Source organism: Cydia splendana, chromosome 10 (genome assembly GCF_910591565.1).
Source record: "Cydia splendana chromosome 10, ilCydSple1.2, whole genome shotgun sequence".
Lineage (NCBI taxonomy): Eukaryota > Metazoa > Arthropoda > Insecta > Lepidoptera > Tortricidae > Cydia > Cydia splendana.
In genome coordinates this window covers 8,579,450-8,598,604 of record NC_085969.1, presented here as the reverse complement: position 1 = coordinate 8,598,604, position 19,155 = coordinate 8,579,450, and the positions used below count along the sequence as shown (strand labels likewise).

At 37.7% G+C, this 19,155-nt stretch overlaps 3 protein-coding genes and 1 long non-coding RNA gene across 5 annotated transcripts; 1 reads left to right on the top strand and 3 right to left on the bottom strand.

The window, feature by feature from the left end:
* Window positions 1-1,129: 1,129 nt before the first annotated feature.
* LOC134794555 (protein Son-like) lies at window positions 1,130-6,425 on the bottom strand. Its single transcript, XM_063766365.1, has 6 exons — window positions 5,533-6,425; window positions 3,676-3,771; window positions 3,118-3,303; window positions 2,454-2,617; window positions 1,725-1,900; window positions 1,130-1,318 (listed from the first exon to the last, which is right to left on the bottom strand). Exons 1-6 carry the CDS (start codon window positions 6,369-6,371, stop codon window positions 1,130-1,132), a joined length of 1,650 nt encoding a protein of 549 aa, XP_063622435.1. The 5' UTR covers window positions 6,372-6,425.
* A 4,125-nt stretch (window positions 6,426-10,550) lies between these two features.
* On the bottom strand, window positions 10,551-12,073 carry LOC134794268 (uncharacterized). Its single transcript, XR_010144650.1, has 2 exons — window positions 11,675-12,073; window positions 10,551-11,265 (listed from the first exon to the last, which is right to left on the bottom strand). It is a non-coding gene; the product is annotated as an uncharacterized LOC134794268 (long non-coding RNA).
* Window positions 12,074-12,235: 162 nt separating this feature from the next.
* Window positions 12,236-14,245, top strand: LOC134794261 (prefoldin subunit 3). The gene is made up of 4 exons (XM_063766023.1): window positions 12,236-12,450; window positions 12,725-12,967; window positions 13,184-13,338; window positions 14,036-14,245. The coding sequence occupies exons 1-4, from the start codon at window positions 12,382-12,384 to the stop codon at window positions 14,121-14,123; spliced, it is 555 nt and encodes a 184-aa protein (XP_063622093.1). The 5' UTR covers window positions 12,236-12,381; the 3' UTR covers window positions 14,124-14,245.
* A 1,284-nt stretch (window positions 14,246-15,529) lies between these two features.
* LOC134794236 (E3 UFM1-protein ligase 1 homolog) lies at window positions 15,530-19,101 on the bottom strand. Of its 2 annotated transcripts, XM_063765988.1 has the most exons (7): window positions 18,979-19,101; window positions 18,776-18,874; window positions 17,672-18,657; window positions 17,106-17,547; window positions 16,503-16,961; window positions 16,213-16,424; window positions 15,530-15,704 (listed from the first exon to the last, which is right to left on the bottom strand). In XM_063765988.1, the coding sequence occupies exons 2-7, from the start codon at window positions 18,856-18,858 to the stop codon at window positions 15,586-15,588; spliced, it is 2,301 nt and encodes a 766-aa protein (XP_063622058.1). In that variant the 5' UTR covers window positions 18,859-18,874; window positions 18,979-19,101; the 3' UTR covers window positions 15,530-15,585. The 2 variants fall into 2 exon arrangements, with proteins under 2 accessions (XP_063622058.1, XP_063622057.1); XM_063765987.1 differs by having other exon boundaries at window positions 18,776-19,011.
* Window positions 19,102-19,155: the final 54 nt, after the last annotated feature.

Genomic DNA, 19,155 nt, shown 5'->3' with positions numbered 1-19,155 from the left:
GTGTTCAAAGAGTATATATTTTGACTTAGCTAAGCAAACACGCACACATGCGTAACGTATACGTGTAAAGATGTCACCACCTGTAGTAGACCTCCGATTCCGTTACTACTCAATGGAGCTACGACTCATCGTTTATTGGATATGTAAATTTTACGTAATCCGGAGCGCTGCGCGATTTGACATAGGTCTTACCTCTTTGAGGCCCGACGGCCATCTAACATTACTGGCATAAAGGATGCACTTATGACTTTGACGCATGACAGAATGAGAAGCCGAATTGCGTAAAATGGGCGTTTTCAGTTGAATTCATAAAATCAAAAACGATGATAAATCCGTCGGTATAATGATAATAAGTAAATATTCTTTGCTATGACAATTAAGACGAGATGAAAACCTTTACTTTAAAGTGGATTATGCTGGATATGGATGTGTTTTCTAGTTGCACTGAGGTACTTAAGGAAAATGAAGAGGTAACTTTGGATTTATTTTCTATCGAGAAAATTTTAAGCATTCGTGTTTCGACTAGCATGAAATCTCTTATCATATAGTCAAAAAACATATATCCGAAAATGACATCTGTTTATTTCCGGGGCTAGCCACTGCCACCTTTCTAAGATCCTGTTATTTTGCGATGCACAGCCTTAAAGACCTTTCTATCAGAATTTCTGTTGGAATTTCAGATAAAAATGTCCCTATTGCACTTGAAGCATAAGAACTACAGGGAAAGCCACATATTAATCATTAACCGCGTTAGCAGGAATCATGCTACATAACACTTTAAACTCTCGCGATTATGTACACATATTTAATTACACAAACGGGTTTACCGCTATATACGTTCATTATTTTTTCCGTGACCACAGCGGGTGCAAGTCAGCTGAAACGTCGGAATTTAAGGTAAAAAGTGAAAACTCAATGACATTGTAACAGTTTTTCGATCATGTCACGTGTCCGTCTTACGAAGCGTCTTACGTCTTACGCTGTCGCGAGTTTAACATTTTTTCCCCATCACAAAAAGTGCACAGCGGCGCGCGCGCTAAAGAAGTTTTCACTTCAATAATGAAAGTATATCGCGGTAGACCCGTTTGTGTAATCAAATATAGGAATCATGCCGACATGTTTAGATTGTTTAGTGTAAATTGCAAGAAGTTCTATGATATAAAAATCTCACCATATCTTTCTTTGGCGGTGAAACGGGTACCCATTCCGTGGCCTTTTCCCTGTGCTGCGACCCTGATGACACGGGGAATTGTAGTCGCAGCTCTTCCTTGTTGGCTATGGGTAGTGCATTGGTCTTGATCGGAAGTGGCGCTCCACCCTATGTGAAAGAAACAGACTAGTATTACAAAAAATATTAACGAATTTAAGTAATGTTAGATAGATAGAATACTCTTTATTGGCACACCTCAGTAAAAAGATACAAAAAAAAAGAACAATTGATTAAATGTAGAGGCAGACAACAGGCGGTCTTATCGCTAAAGAGCGATCTCTTCCGGACAACCTAAGAATTATTCAAGACACAAAAGGGGCATATCTTCGAATACATCGGTCAGATTATGCGATTTTGATATTAAGAAAAGGTAATAGGGTAGATATTTGCTGAGAGGGTCAAATGGATTCACCCGAGTTTGAAGTTAAACGACACAATTTAGAGAGAAATAAATTAATGTCGAAAAATTTGCAGTATTATTTAGCAGTGAGGTTTTAGTTTATGTGAAACTCACCCTTATATTCATAACAATAGGAGCCTTCTCTTTGACTAGGAATGGATGATGGAAAGCGAGTGTATCTTCGTTCTCGCTCATGTCTTCGTCGTGAGATGAGACGGAAGACAGTTCTCCGAGGGCTTCTTTCTTTGACAAGTGCTTGCAGAAATCAGTTAGCTCGTCGACTGATTTACCTGTTAGACAGAAAATAATAACTGTTTTGTTTTTTCAGCCATTTTGTGATCCTGATTACTATTATTTATTTATTTAAAGATATCCCAGTCATCAAAAATCAAACACCGCATGTTGTCAACATCAGAAATATATACAAGTGTTTCGACAATGATGTCAACTAATACATGGGCCATACTGAAAGTTTCTGGATTCTGATATATGAGACGACTTATTTTTTTCTAAGTGGCCAGTCCAGGAATTTTCAGTATGCCCTAAGTATACAGAAAGTGCTGGTTTTAAAACAATTGGGCAGGACCGGCTGTAATGTAATCTTTATTAAACTCTTAAGTATCTAGTCTTACTTAGAACATCACATTTCTTGGATGGTTAACACTGAATTCATGCGACGCCCGAAACGTAATGCTATCCGTTCTGCGTTTGAGAAAAGGTTGGCATTCTGTACTTACCTATATTTGTCCTTTTTGTTACTTCTAGAAGACACTTCAGATGACTGGTAGCTTCACCCCGGTCTGTGACCTTTGAATAAGTTGGTATTCTGTACTCTGTACTTACCCCCGGATTGTATGGCGGCCATGACCTGGTTCCTAGTGTGCGGCGGTAACGCGGCAGCGCCGGCGGGCACGGCGCCGTTCTTCAGCATATTGATGGCGTTCCTTCTCGCTACTTCTAGAAGACGCTTCTTCTCGCTGTCTGCTAGCTTCACCCCGGTTGGCGACCTGAGAAAATCATGACATGTTAATAGACAGATAGACACTGAAATTCTTAAAATGCTAGTCATGAGCTAAGCGCCTTATTCATAAACTTTACGGGCCTGATTTAGTTAAATTATGTTTTATCCCTTTCTTACAAATACATAAGTGAAAATGACAGATAAAGACAAACGATTATTAGCTAATTGAGGTTTGTAGCGCGTTTATGAATAAGCGGTAAATAGATTTCTGTTAACATTCTACTCATCCAAGAAGCTCTAGTAGTTCAATATAACCCCTTACTGCATATAATAAAAAATATTTGTTGAAATTTGAACTTTAATAGCTGTCAATAGAGTTAAATATCATATCCGCCATATATGGCTTTGTATGCGGTAAGGGGATAAGATATCAGATGTGGTTCTTATTACCGATTCTTTCATACCGTCTAATGTCAAGAGCGTCAATAATTGCGCGTATTACAGGACCTTGGAGGAAGAGTTACGTAACGTAAAATTCTTATTTACCTGGACCTCCTCCCCCTGTGTCTCGGCGACACATGCCTCGGCCGGTGCCTGTCCCGCTCGTGTCGGTCCCGCTCACGCGACCGCGACCGCGAGCGGCGCCGCGACCGCTCGTGGCCACGCGAGCGGGAGCGACGGCGGCGGCGTGAAGCGGACCGGGAGCGGGAGCGGCGGGACTTGCTGATTGACCTTGCGACATAATTGAATGAATTAGCAGGTTTCATAAGTGCACGCTTAAATCGCAGAATAAAGATTTTCATTCAATAACATTGCGATGTTTCACACACTATTTCATAGAAAATGTATGAAAAATCTAAAACGGCTGAGAGTAAGAGGATTTTGATTTCTGATTTCACAGTGCTGGTTCCAGTTGAGTGTCCCCCGGCTTCCCACTAATGTGATATTGTGTCAGCAAAGAAAATCAAAAATCAGTTCTTAATCTAAGTCTTCAATGTTGTTTCATGGCTGACAAGTATTGATCACAGGGAGTAGAAGGTTTAATACAGTTAGGAAATGTCATAATATGCAATAATTGTATTTAGGAAAACCTATAGAGCATACCTTCTTCTGGATCTGCTTCTGTCCCTTCTTGAAGATTTGTGGGAGATTTCTTTGGATTTCTTAGAGTGGCTCCTATCAGTCCTATCTTCATCAGACCTATTAGAAAAAAAAAACAATAGTATTTGGAAGAGTTATTTATTACTGCCATACTAAAATTATATGTTGCCAATTTTTGCCCAGAAAATTAACTTTGGCTGTTTTTGAGAGACAGAATTTTGTTAAATTTTCATATTAAACCGGTGGCATATTGTGTGTCTCACAACACAAGTTAAGAGCCAAATAAAATTAAAATACATACATACTATAGACTCTGGCCAGCAAGTTGTCACAAAATAAAAAACCGGTCAAGTGCGAGTCGAACTCGCGTCCCAAGGGTTCCGTACTGCACACATTTTCGAACGAGCGAGCAAAGCGAAGTTCATAAGTACATTCAACTGTTCATTCAATTTTTCCACACACAGCTTCTTTAATTTTGTTCGAAGATCGCAAATTGCTGGCCTCTCACTCTCACTCTAATTACGGTTTCATTGGAGTAAAAGAGAAATCCCCGCAATTTGCGAACATCGGTGTTCGCGGTAGACCCTCTGATATACAGCAGTTCAGCCTTCTCATTTAGCTTCTCGTACTTAAACCAATTATTTGTTCTGTTTGAGCACTAACCTCCTAAAGCTCATCCTTCGACCTTGCGTGGAGGCGCACCTCTCTTGGATGCTTCAGGCCTTCGGCCCAACGTAGAGCTCGGCCTTCGACCTTCGCACTAGCTGTCCACACCACGTTTCACGTAAATCAATTGCGGTTGTGGCCCTGATAGAGCTTATCCGCAATTCTTGTTCTTAAGTCCGGCTCACGCTTAATTGCAGACTTCTTATACGTTTTTCCAGTAATCTATAGGTATCGGGCCCAATCGCTTAACAAAAGATAGAACAAAATCGACGATCTCCTTTGCAGGAAGCATGCACATGTCGGAGGCTCCGGGCCTTCGACCTTCGCATTCAGACACTTGTGCTATAATTGTTTTGTATTTGAACACTAACCTCCCGCAACTCGGCCTTCGGCCGTGCGTTTCAAAAGCTACTGGGGGATGCTTCGGGCCTTCGGCCCTACGTGTAGCTCGGCCTTCGGCCTTCGCAAAAGCAGTCCACACAGAGTTTCACGTAAACCATTACGGCTGTGTCCCTAAAACAGCCCAACCGCGTTTTTTTTCTTAAGTCCGACTCACGCTTGACTCTAGATTTCTAATAGGTTTTCCTGTCATCTAGAGGTAAAGAACTATTACATGTATTTTTTTCAAAATTTTAGACCCAGTAGTATCGGAGTTAAGGGGGGGGGATGGTAATTTTTTGCCCATTTTCTTAAATAACTTCTATACTATTTCATATAAAATTATAAAAAAATTATATTTGAGATCCTCAAAATAAGCCCTTTCATTTAATATGTAACACGTATGGTTTGCAAAACTTTGTTTTTTAATTTTCTCATGTTCCCCCTATGCTTAAAATTCATTTGTTTTTATTACAGTCACAGATTTCCATATGTGTACCAAATTTCAACTTAATTGGTCCAGTAGTTTTGGAGCAAATAGGCTGTGACAGACAGACAGACAGATGCATGAGTAATCCTATAAGGGTTACGTTTTTTCCTTTTGAGTTACGGAACCCTAAAAAAGTCGACATTAAAAAAAAAAAATTTAATAGCTTTTTTGAAGGAAAATTATTGGCATATAAAGAATGAAATAGTATAATGCAATAGATTTCATGTGATGTTTATCTGGATTGGTTTTGTACTTGTTTAACAATACTGCAAAAAATAAATTAATGCGTGATTGACGATTGTAATGAATAATATTGAAAAACTTACACTTTAGACTCTTCTGCCGCTTGCTTCTTAAGTATACCTCCAGGATCCGAGGATTTGGGGAACTCTGCATTGGGAACTTCTGGTTTCTCACTGCTGCTGGAAGAGTCTGTGTATTCACCTTCCTCAAACTTCTCAGCTTTCTTCCTGGCTTCTTCCTCGGCTTTCTTAACAGTCTCCTCAAACACTGCACTAAACTTCAAATTCTTAATTTGAATTTTACTCTTAGACTTGTCTTCAGCTTCTTGTTTCTTACTGTCTAACTTTTGACGTAGGTCCTCGTGTTTAGGAGAATCTGGCATAGGAATGAGACTAGCATCGAAGTTTGAAACGTCGACGCTGTAGTTGTGCGGCTCTTCTGTCTTAATAGAGACTCTCCGGTGTTGTACTTCTTTAGGTTCTGTTTTAAGCTTTATTTCGTGGCGCAAATCATCAGAGCTAATGCGACCGGACTCATTTTTTATTCTTATCGCCTCTAAATCGGCTTTAATTTTAGGCGGTATGTTGCTTTTGCTAGGTGTGCTTGACCGCGACCTATCGCGCTTTTTCTTAGACTTGCTCTTTTTCCGTTTCTTGTGCTTGGGAGAGTAGTCGCTATCATCAGAATTGCTGCTGCTACTGCTCCGACTCCGTTTCTTCTTCTCCTTCTTGTGTTTCTTTTTGCTTTTCTTTGATTTCTTCAGAGAAGCTTCATCGATTTTGGGAGGATCGGCGTTGAAGGCACTGAATAGCTCTGAAAGAATTTCACTGGAGGATTTAGAAGCCTCTTCTTTTTTCTTTCGCTCCGGAGTGGTCTTTTCCCTCTTGATTAGCAACTCTATTTTGTCAATTAAACTCGTCATATTTTGTATTCAACAAAATTCACATGAAAACAACCACCATTTTGTCGAGTTTTGACGTTTGGTTTGGTTTGACATTTTTTTTTTATCATATTGGCGACTTGAAATCAATGTAGGCAACATGAGGAACGTTACTTATGGCCTCTACAAACTACCCAACACGACGGCGTCCGGTGCTCATCCGATCTGACTTCCACATTAGTGTATAGCTCACCTTAAAAAAATATCATTTACCTGTGGTTAGGAACCATAAAAAAGGAGAAAAAGCGCGGGAAACGTGAAACGTGGCGGTTGTGTGTTTTGGTTTCTCGTACATTTAATTCAATTTAAGATCAAGGAATTGGTAATTTGTATATATTTTAGATAGTATTACATGTAAATATTTTTGTTTTCTGTATATATTGTGACATTCACTCATATTAGGTAAGTCTTTTGTAATTCTTTACAATGGGGGAGGATGATCCTCCCGACCCTGGAGGAGAAAACCTCCAGGTTGGTATAAATATTGAAATAGAGTCTAGCATGGATACTGATACATCTGTAAATAATAAAAATGATTTAAAAAGAAAAGTATATAAAAATAAGAGGTGTAAAGATTGTAACAAAAAGAGAAAGCGAAATGCTGGTGGGGAATATGTTTGCGAGTGTGAAATTGTACAAAAGACCCAAGCTCATTCTATAACAAATACTGACACAAATAAAGTAGTTTCTGATATTCAAACAACAAAAGTTGGCAGAAATTTATTTTCAACAGCTGATGTTGCACCGTTTACGGTGCATGTTCAATTAAAACAAACTGATCCAAACTCGTCTCTGCACCCGGTGTCTTTTGGTAGGTTCTTAGTAAAAAACGGCTTCAAAAATATTATAAATGGCAGCGTGAAACGTATTGGTAGGACAAGAATTTCCATGGCTTTTGCAAATCATATCGATGCTAATTTGTTTGTAACCAATCCTCAACTTGACAACGAAAATTTAACAGCATACATACCATCATTTACAGTAACGCGCATGGGCCTAGTCCGTGGTATTCCATCACAGTGGTCCGAGGAGGAAATAGTGTCCAACATTTCCGTGCCCACTGGGTGTGGAAAAGTGCTTAAAGTTCGGCGTTTGAATCATAGAGTTACAGTTAATGGTGCCGTTTCGTGGCAACCCTCTGAGACAGTTGTCCTAACTTTTGATGGTCAAGTTTTACCAAAACGGGTATTCTCATGCTACAACTCACTGCCTGTCGAACTGTATATCTTTCCCACAATCCAGTGCTTCAACTGTACTAAATTTGGTCATACGAAAACTAATTGCAGATCTAAACCCAAGTGCTTTAAGTGTGGTCAATTGCATTCCGGTCATACCTGTTCAGTGGAGGAGGACGATGCCGTTTGCTGCCTTTGCAATGGTTTCCATTTCGCCACGAACAGGGCTTGCCCGGAACACAAGAGACAGAAGGATATTAAAGTAACTATGGCTAACAATTGTATTTCTTATGGTGAGGCTGTTAAATTACATCCAGCTGCTTCAAAATCATTTGCCGATGTCCTTCTGACACAATCACCCCAACAGCCACAGTCTCAGCCAAATTTACATCGCAGTGTCAATAATCCAGCCCCGGGTACAAACATGCAGTCACACAGTTATAAAAAGACAACTTTTTTGAAACCACGTACAGTTAAAAAACTTATAACAACAGGGTATGATGCAGCAGCTCACAATGCTTTAGTTAAAGAATATATCATTCCATCTCCTCAAAATGGCTGTGCACTACAGCAAGAGTCTCCTAAAGATAATGTTTCAGTAGCTGAGGAAATACAAGCGTTAATTGATCATTTATCTCAGCCTAATGTAAGAATACCGTCCCACGTTGCCCCCATGCTTGAAGAACTTGTCTCAACTATTAAAAATAATGGCCAAAATTATACAGTGGAACTGCAGAAGTGTAATAAATAAAAAACAAGATTTAATTCATTTATTAAACAAATTTCAACCATTTGTTTTTGCCCTCTCTGAGACATGGCTCAAGCCTGGGGCTCTTCTTAGAGTCACGGGATATTCATGTCTCAGAGAGGACCGTCCTTCGCGACCTGGCACTCCTGGCGGATGGGGCGGAGTAGCTCTACTTGTCAGGAATTCCATATCATTTTCACCTTTTCATCTTCCATCCCATAGCGATGATTTTTCAATTGTTGCTGCCATTGTAAATAACATCTGTATTATTTCTGTATATATTCCTCATCCCTCATCATCTATTTTTGTTGAGCTTGAACAAATAATTTCTTCTCTTCCTAGGCCCGTTTTAATTTTAGGAGATTTTAACTCACATCACCAGGTTTGGGGTAGTTCATCGTCTAATTATAATGGAGATCGCCTCATTCATATCATAGACCAACACAATCTTTGTGTTTTAAACAACGGTTCTCCAACCCGCCGAACAGCTCCAACAGAGTCAATTAGCGCTATTGATTTATCAATTTGTTCAGTTGATCTTGCGGCTTCTCTCACTTGGCATACTCTGGAATCAACATATGGGAGTGATCACTACCCTATCATTATTACATTTCCATCTTCTATTCCGCCATCTCCGAAACCTAGCCCTAGGCTTAAGTATAATTTAAGTAATGTTGATTGGAAACTTTTCAAAACCCGTGTAGAGGAGAAATTGTTGTGTTTACCGTCCATAGATGATAGTAATGTAGTTAGTTGTTCAGTTGCATTAGCTCAGATAATGACTGAAGCAGCTGATGAAATTTTTCCGGTTAAAAACAGTGCATCAGGTAAAATACCTTCTCCGCCTTGGTGGGATGATGATTGCACACAAGCTATCAGAAACCGTAAGGAGGCTGAAAGAAAATATTGTAATTTTATGACAAATGAAAATTTTGAGACATTCATGCAAGTTGCTCGTGAGACAAAAAAATTGTTGCGAAAGAAAAAGTTCGAAGGCTGGAAGCGATTTTGTTTGTCTCTTAGTCCTAGCGTAAAACCATCCATAGTATGGAATAATATTAAAAGATTTAGACATGCTTTCAATGAGTCCTCTAGACAGATCCTTCCTCCTAACCTTGCTACACAGTTTATGGATAGATTAGCACCTGCTTCCGTCCCCGAAGAATATGTATTTCACCCTGCTGCCTTTTCATTTGACTCATGCTATTATAATACTTTAAATGAGCCTTTTAAAATGGAGGAGTTAAAAGCTGTATTAAGTGGTTTAAAAGATACTTCACCTGGGGAAGATGGAGTTCCTTATTCCTTTTTAGCAAATGCTAGTGATGGTATTCTTTCTTATTATCTAAATATAATAAATTCTGTTATCCAGTCTGGTAAAATTCCTGATTCTTGGAGATCTCAAATAGTTATTCCTATTTTAAAGCCGTTCAAACCAGTGTCAGATGTTTCTTCTTATCGTCCAATTGCCCTTTCCTCAGTATTTGTTAAAGTAGCAGAACATTTAGTTAAAAACAGACTAGAATATTTTGTAGAAAAAAACCAATTACTTTCTCATAGTCAATTTGGCTTCCGAAAAGGTAGGTCTACTTATGATAGCTTGGGTATTTTAATTTCAGATATTCGATTGTCATTTTCTAGAAATGAGTCTATAGTAGCTGCTTTTCTTGACATAAGCGCCGCTTATGATAATGTCTTAGTCTCAGTGTTACAAGCAAAACTTCACAAATTAGCTATACCAGTAATGTTAACCAATTTCATAATAAACCTTTTATCAGAAAGGTCCATTAGCCTTCTCATAGATGACAACAATAGGATTTCCCGTTTAGTGTGGAGAGGTCTTCCCCAAGGATCCGTATTAAGTCCTTTGCTATATAATATCTACACATTTGATTTAGAATCATCCTTAAATGACACGGTTAGAGTCTTGCAATATGCTGATGATTTATTATTATATTCGCCAAACCTTTCTATTGAACAAGCCAGTAGATCAGTCACTTCTTCTTTGGGCTTATTGAAGTTATGGTTAGATTCAAATGGTCTGGAACTTTCAGTGCATAAAAGTGTTGTAGTTTTGTTTACTAGAAAAATGTTTCCTCCTCCGATCAATGTGCAATTTAATAACTGCTCCATTTCCATTAAAGATAAAACCAAATTCCTAGGTGTTATTTTAGATAATAAATTAACGGGTCTTCCACATTGTGATTACATAGTTTCTAAATGTGAAAAAAATATTAATATCCTCAGGTGCGTTTCAGGAGTTTGGTGGGGTTCACATCCTTTTTGCATGAAACTCATGTATAATGCCTTGATAAGAAGTATTTTAGATTATGGGACATTTTTGTTAGAGCCAGGATATGTAGCTGGCTTCCAAAAACTAGATCGTATTCAATCCAAAGCACTCAGATTGATTTGTGGGGCCATGAATTCAAGCCCTATCAATGCCATGCAAGTTGAGTGTGTTGAGCCTCCACTTCATTTACAACGCCAATATCTTAGTGATAGATTTATTTTCCGTTGTTCCCAATTCTCTAATCACCAACTCTGGATTATCCTGTCTAACCTTGTGCTTCAAATAACTACTTCCAACTATTGGAAACACAAAAGTCCTCCTTGTTTAGTAAAAAGCTTTCAAAAACTTAAATCTATATCAGCTCCCACTGTTAGCTCTTCAACACTTCCCATTTTCCAATATGAATATGATTCTCTGACACTTATTCCTCCAGTTCTCCTCAATGTTGGAGTCTCCAAGAATGATGTTGAACAAAATCAACAATTCCTGGGATTCATTGGAACAGATGGCCTGGGTGCTCATCATATGTACACAGATGCTTCTAAGACGTCAGAGAATGGTTGTGTTGGCGTTGGTGTTCTCCACACCCAATCTAATATTTACCAAAAAATAAAGTTGCCACCAGAATCCTCTGTGTACAGTGGTGAGTGCTTTGGAATCCTGAAAGCAATAGAGTTCATCATTATAATGCATCTCAAAAAAACAATTATTTTCTCAGATTCCCTAAGTTCACTACAGGCAATATGTAAATTTCCTTTCAAATCTAAATCTAATAACCCAATTATTTATCAAATCCGTAGCCTATTGTTAAAATGTCACATTAAAGGGTATTCGGTTTCCATTGCCTGGATCCCTGGACACAGAGGGATTAAAGGTAATGAAAGGGTGGATGATTTAGCTCGAGATGCCATTAGTTGTGGGGACATGTTTCCGTTTAAGAATGTGTCTGAAGACCTGTTGGCACTGCCTAAATTATACCTACGAAAGGAATGGAGGAATTTATGGACATCTGGTGCAGGTGCTGCTGCGTTACATTATCGAAGCATTCAAAAATCAATTCCTGCCAAACCTTGGTTTGCTAAAATCTCTCTGCCAAAACCTGCAACTAGTATGTTAATTCGAATGAGATTGGGTCACGTATGTACACCGGAACACCTCAAACTACTAAATCGCGTGGCCAGTTCTGCATGTACTTGTGGAGCTGATCCCGCTGATCTTAACCATATATTCTTTGCATGTAACCCACTGAAATATGATTATATAGGTCTATGATGTAACCTTTATGATCGTTCTATACTATTAAGACAGCTGTCAGATTTTAAAGTTCCGTTTCCCACATCTATTACAACACTCCTGTATATTAATGATTCTTCTCCATATATATTTAAATCATTGTATTCATTTATTTCACGTCATAACATTAAACTCTAACTGCCTATAATTTACCTTTTCCTGATCCTTTTCCAAAATTCCGTCTTACCCGTTATAATGTAATCCTTTAATTCCGTTTCCCTGCTTTACTCGTCTGGCTGAATGCGCCAGGAGCGCGATGCCATAAAAAAAAAAAAAAAAAAAAAAAACCATAAAAAAAAACTGTCAAATTCGCTCCGCTATCTCCTCTCCTTGCTTGTTCCGTAGAAGTTAAAATTTTCTCGGCTTATAAGAAAATGTTTGCGGCATCTTATAATAAAAGGTGTTATACGTCGTGATATAAACAGTCGATGCTGCTGTGATCGAATCGAATAATTATTACTAAAGATAACATTTATAAACAAAATGGAAGGTGATGCAGCGGAGTCCGCAAATGAAAAATCTTATTCTGGAATTCCTGAAGCTGTATTTGTAGTAAGTGTATACTTTATCACTATTATTGCATATCGTTATTACAGACAATTAATTGAATCAAGGCTTTATTACTAAAATAATAGTTTTGTGGAATTTAAAATTTTTATAGGTTAGTCTTAAGAATCCTCCAGCACCTGTTACTTGAACTATGATTTTTCGGTCCTAGCTGCCTTTGTATTGAAAATAAAAGCTATATATATATTTCTATAATTAAAATAAATATGATAGTTGCTATTAAGCATTAAAAACTAATATATTTTTCTTGTTTTTCCAGGATAATGTTGATGAATTTATGAGTTTACCAGAAAACTCTGAAGGTGTAGATAAAGTATTACGAAAACTCGACGAACAGCATGGCAAGTACAAGTTTATGGAATACACCCTAGCAACCAAAAGGAGGCGTTTGAGGCAACAAATTCCTGACTTAGCTAGATCACTTGAAATGATAGAGAAATTGAAAGCACAGAAGGAAGACATGGATACTCAATTTTTATTAAGTGATCAAGTTTTTGTTAAGGTACCATATCTATTTTCATATTTTCTTAATACCTACCTACATGAAATTTCTTGGGCCAATTTGATCCATCATAGAAAGTATGACAAAAAAAACACTATTGTGTAGTGGTTGAAAGAATGTTTTTAATTTTACTTACCTATTTTGTACATTGTAAATGATATTATCACTTACACATTTATATATAAATAAATATAATTGAAATGTTTTTATTTTCAGGCTAATGTACCACCAACTGAGAAGGTATACCTATGGCTGGGAGCTAATGTGATGCTGGAGTACTCTTTAGAAGACGCTGAGAAGTTACTCTCTTCCAATATGGCAACTGCTAAGAAAAACTTGGCCTGTGTAGAACATGACTTGGACTTCTTACGGTAACTGTCTATTATTTATCTGAATGCCAAAGTTTTACATGACTGTTCTGTTCATCCTAAATACATTACAGTCAAGGAATTTGATTTCTGTGCAACTTTGTAACTTGTCACACACAATCAATATGATAGCGACCAGGGATCTCATTACAGATGTGCAAGTTGCTGAAAGTTTCCTAAAAATCATAAAAGTTCCCGGAAATTTCCTTCTTATGTTATGGAAAGTTTCAATCCCCATAAAAAAACTGTGAGAAGTTTCTGAAACTTCTGGAATTGACCTTCTATATGGAAAATTTCGCAATTTTGGAAAGTTTCCGTCGGCAAATCAGTAGATCTCATATTGTTGTCTGTCACTGTGATATGGTACCAAAATCAAATTCCTTGACTATGTCCCAAGTAAAATCTATATTTACTTTTAATTTAACTGTTATAAGTACTTCTTAGCTTTCATCATCTTTGACCTTCTATATGGAAAATTTCGCAATTTTGGAAAGTTTCCGTCGGCAAATCAGTAGATCTCATATTGTTGTCTGTCACTGTGATATGGTACCAAAATCAAATTCCTTGACTATGTCCCAAGTAAAATCTATATTTACTTTTAATTTAACTGTTAAGTACTTCTTAGCTTTCATCATCTTTATAGTCTACTCCCATTTCTTGTATAAAGCAGTGTTTTAATTATTTTTTATTTTTATTTCAGTGATCAATGGACAACTACTGAAGTAAATATGGCAAGAGTGTACAACTGGGATGTGAAAAAACGTCAAGCCGCTAAAGCTAACTCATAAACTATGCTAACCATAAACTATAGCACCTATCAGAAAAAAGATAGATTTAGTCATAGGTACTATTTTATATGAACTAATGGAACAAAGTATCTTTGGCAAGTTATTATATTATGTTATGATTATTTACTATTAACAGGTGTTTTAATGTCACAAGTTGCCAGAGATTGCATTTTAAGGGTATTTTTCTGCTCTAAGGGTCGGTTGCACCTAGGGTTGCCATATGGAAGAATTAAATGTCCTGATAAAAAGCCGGACATCACCCTAAAAATCCGGACATTTCTTGTAGCAGAGATTTGGCGTAACTTGAACGACGCCCCGGCGGCGCGCTGCTCTCTGCGGTGTACTGTATCGTGGCTCTACTTTTCCCTTTCCCTTTGCCCGATCCCGTAGCCCCCTCCCCGGGCGCGCATTTTATTTTTATAAGGTCATTCCTAAAAATCCGGACACATGCCAAGTCCGGCCGCAATCCGGACAAAGGGTCAAAAATCCGCACAAATCCGGACGTATGGCAACCCTAGTTGCACCAAACCATCTGTCACTGTTAAAGCATTCACAAAATTTTATTGTACGGGAAGTTTCATACCACACTGTTGATTGACATTAATCAGTCTGTCAAATGTGGTTGGTGCAACTGGCCCTAAGTGCATTTACAGATTGAATCTTGCTACATAATAGGAGTTGATTTTGCAGAATATGTATTTCTTTACTTTAAAACACTAAAGAAATAAAATCGAATGCTTTTAAATGTTCCAGTGTGTTACGTTTGATGTTTTCTGAACTAACATATTTTGTTCTTCCATAATGAACTATGATACCCTGGTGCTTTTATAAACTAACTGAATTTAGTTGTACTTTCATTCATTGCTAAATGTTTGTACTATGTACATGATGTCTTAGGAATGTCCATATTTTAATTTGAGAACCCATATTCTCAAGTTGGCCAGTTCAGATCACTAAAGGTTCTGTCACACAAGCTCGTTTTCCGGGCGGGGCGTGAGCGTTTTATATGTAAAAGCGGCGCGCCCCGCTCACGCGCCGCCCTCAAAACGCGCCTGTATGACGGAGCCTTAAATGTTACGGATGTGCACATGCATTATTTTATTTACAATTGAATTGTTGTGTTCTCTGGATTTGTTGTTCACAGGATTTTGTAATAAATGCTTGCTTTTAATTTGGAACATTATTAGTCCCCTTTTGTGAAACCTACACCTATATTAAGGAAACTAAGAGAATACTTGGAAAAAAGAATGGATCAACAATATTGAGAGTTATGTTTTTATGCCATTTACTGTGTAGCATTGATGTTTCAAAAAATGAATACATTTAACGCCTTATTGTAATGAAGAAAGGTGCAAGAATGGAAATATTTTTGACTTCACCTGACATAATAATTAAATGATTAGACATTTTAGTTTATAAAACAATATTATTCAATTACTTTGAAACTGAAAACAAAAACAATTCATTTGTTTTTCTTAACATCATAAACAATATTCTTAATTGTAGCCATTTCCTCCTTTAGCTTGTCTTCAACCTCTGTTTTCTCTTCGTCATTTGCAGTCAGGTACTTTGTAACTAACTCTGTAATAAAAATAGTATTCAGCATTAATTCAATAACGAAATAGTACCATCGAATTTAATTGTTTGAAATAAAGAAAAAAAAAACTATTTTTTGCATCATTAAGGTCGCGGACTGAACCCACGCGACCGGCGGCGCGGGCAGCGTGGCTGTACAAGACTTGGACGACAGCGGCTTAAACCCTTAAGTCCATAGCGGCAACATACTTGCCATCTTATTTAAAACAAAAACGCATCTCTACGGTAAGAATTACGGTTCGAAATCGAATTACTAGAAACGAATGTCAAATAGTTTAACGGTTAAGACGTTCTATTACGTAATAGTAGTTAAAACATTTTAATAATTCAAAGATGTATGGATCCTGTAGTCGCGTATTCGAGTCTCCGCCGAGGTAGTGGACTTATCCATTTATTTTCAAGATAGTAACTGAATGAAATTATTTTATTTTATTAACTGAATAGATGTTATATAGGTAGATTTTTAATTTCACTAGAAAACAATAATTATTACCATGGTACTGTTGCAGTTCTACAAACTGCTCCTCTTTAAGCTGAGTTTTCAAAAATTCGATAATAACAGGCACCAGCCTCCCAGACGCATGCAGCATATTCTGCGTAAGGATTGTAAATATCGCCAACACAGCCAGATGCAGTGACAAGGCTGGGTCATCACAATTTTCCAACTCCGATATCAACTTTTCTCTGTGATTGGTTATCACAAGCCTGAAACAAAAATAAATGAGCATCCACCACTGCTACAAATGTAAAATGCTGGTCAATTCATGAATAAGAAAACCATACTTGTCCTTCTTCTTGTCTATCTTCTTCAAAATCATACCACATTCTGCTAGACACAAGTCAACAGCTTGATAAAACAGCTCCAAATTCTGATCAGAGAGTGTGGCATTCAGAGCCTTAAATGGTTTCGTGTATTCCTCTGTCAAGTCGTTAATAATCTTGTTTCTCTGCTCCGGAGTTAATACATCCATTTGAACAGAAATATTGCATTGGTTTGCTGCATATTTGCAGAATTCGGATAAGACATCACCTCCTAAAGACTTGAGAAGGTATTTGATGAACTGCGGCTGTTTATCAGCTGGCAAGGACTTAAGACCCTTCTCATAAAGCTTGATATCATTTATCAAAATGTTGATCTTGTCTTGTGTGGAAGAGTGGGTCTGTTTCCTGCTCTGAGTGGCATCTTGCATCAGCTTTTCGGCTGTTTCTTTTGCTAGTACCAATGCAGTTTGGTTCAATCCCCTGGAAAACAAAAAATATTATTACCTATATCTTAAGAATCCCTAAACTGTTTTAAGTTTATGGCTTAGCTATATTTGTATAAAGGTTGGCATGTGAGTTATACTTATGAATACATTGACAAAAGTGAAAGGATTGGGAACATACCCATGTAGATATTCAGCTATTTGAGTCAAAAGATCTTCAAGTCCCTCATTTTCAAGAGCATCTTTGATGATTTTCTTTACATCTTCAATGTCTACAATTTCTAATTGGGATGGGTTTTTCTTACTGACAGTGGAGGCATCATCGGAGTCAGAATCGTGAGCAGCCTGTTTACCCCTCGGATGTTTTTTGACAGCCTTTGTTTTAGTTTCCCGGCCTTGGGTGCCTCCACCCCCTTTACCTGAAGCTGCCTTCCGTCTTCTCTCATCTCGCCTTTCAGCTTTGTGGTCAGTATGGCCCTGTTGTGTTAGGTCATTAGCCTTGGACAATTGCTTCTCTAAATAAAACTGCTGATATTTTCCTGATTTGACAACTGCATCTACTTTGCTTTGCATCATTGGTGTGCAAGCTTGTTTTAATGTGTCAATATAGTGGTTGCTGAAAACTGAAAATACAAATTCAATATTAATAATGAATCCACTCACAGGTCTAAAATAAAGAAAATCAATGGTAGCTACAGTAATTTAGGATTTTTGAGTGGCAACAATCAATATAGAAGATATGATTACCAGTGTTTTCAAAGACAATTGTTGCCTTTGAGTTGTTCTTCAGTAATTCATCTAGAACATTTTCAATATCTGTATCTGATAATACAGAGGGCAGCAAGGAAACAACATCTAAGTAACTTTTAGATGCTATACACTCCTCTAGAGCTGTCTCAAGCTGTTGTTTGATCTGTGATCCAAGTGCACAGCTGCTGAGAAATGTAAGATCCTCATTTGGTAGAGTCCTCTTCACATAGCCTTTTGGGTCTGAGATACCCAAGCGAGATAATGCATCATACTCCAGATAGTTATTTTGTTTGTAAAAACTCATCACCCAATCATTTTGTGACTTAGTATAACAAGACGGTACATAGAGAGCTCCTGTTTGTCTGCCAGTCAGCATTCCAGGGGCATTCACCTGGTCAAACAGGGACAGGAACAGCCGCTCAACAACATTACAGTGATTGACTATAACAGTTATAGGAGTCGGCTTCAAAAGGCCCATCAGTGCTCCCTTAATTTTTGCTTTTGTCCTCATGATATACTCTTCCGTATAAAAAGTTCTGGGTTCAGAAGCATCTTGTTTACCAAAAATGAGTTTGCCCAGATATTTTTCAAGTACACTATGTTGTAATAATTCAGCTGGCAAGTCATACTGCAGAGTCAGCTCTCCAACAGATAATTGTCCTTGAAGTTGAAGTTTTTCATTGATTTCTTTTGCAATTTTCTCCAAATAGTATGATGCTATCAAATAGCCAGACACCAGTTGAACTTCTTTTCCTTTGACAATCTCTGTGATGCTGGTATTGATCTGGCTGAGGTCGACATTGAGCTCCTTAGCCAACTCAACTGTGTTAATCCTGCCACCATGTACATAAAGTTCATCCTTTATTTCCCTCACTAGTTGTTGAGTAGTTAAATACTCCTTGCCGTCAGTAGTAAAAATCACATCAATCAATTTCAGTTCTATCAGTTTTGTGACAATTTCAATGCAATTTCTTTCTGAAAGCCTGTAAACAAATATTTATATACACACATTTTGTTTGTATTTCATGTTATAAAGTTGGTGTTGGTTGTCAGGGCATGGGCACATTGTGTAGGGTCGGCGGATGAAAAATTGTAACTTACCTTTGAGCAGTAGAACTAAGCTGAGCTTTTTGGAAATCTGCAGCTAGGCGCTTTATTTCATCCCAATCTGATGATGGTGCCATGTTTAGGAAACAAGTTCTGGAAGGCTAATGAACTTAATTATCAGCTGCCGTTCACGAAACAAAATTGTATTGTTTCGCGAATTTATTTTAAACAAAATGTATAAAATAATATTTACGCACCACGTATTTGTTCGCGAAAATAGACTAGACTTGTGGGCATGACAGTAGACAGCTGTGTTGTAATTTTTTGACACGTATACGCGTTCAGATACACATCCCACGGTTCGAGATCTCCTGGGTCACGTTTGTTTTCTACTCTTCTCTTAATAATTTTCTTATTCATCAAAACTAACAATG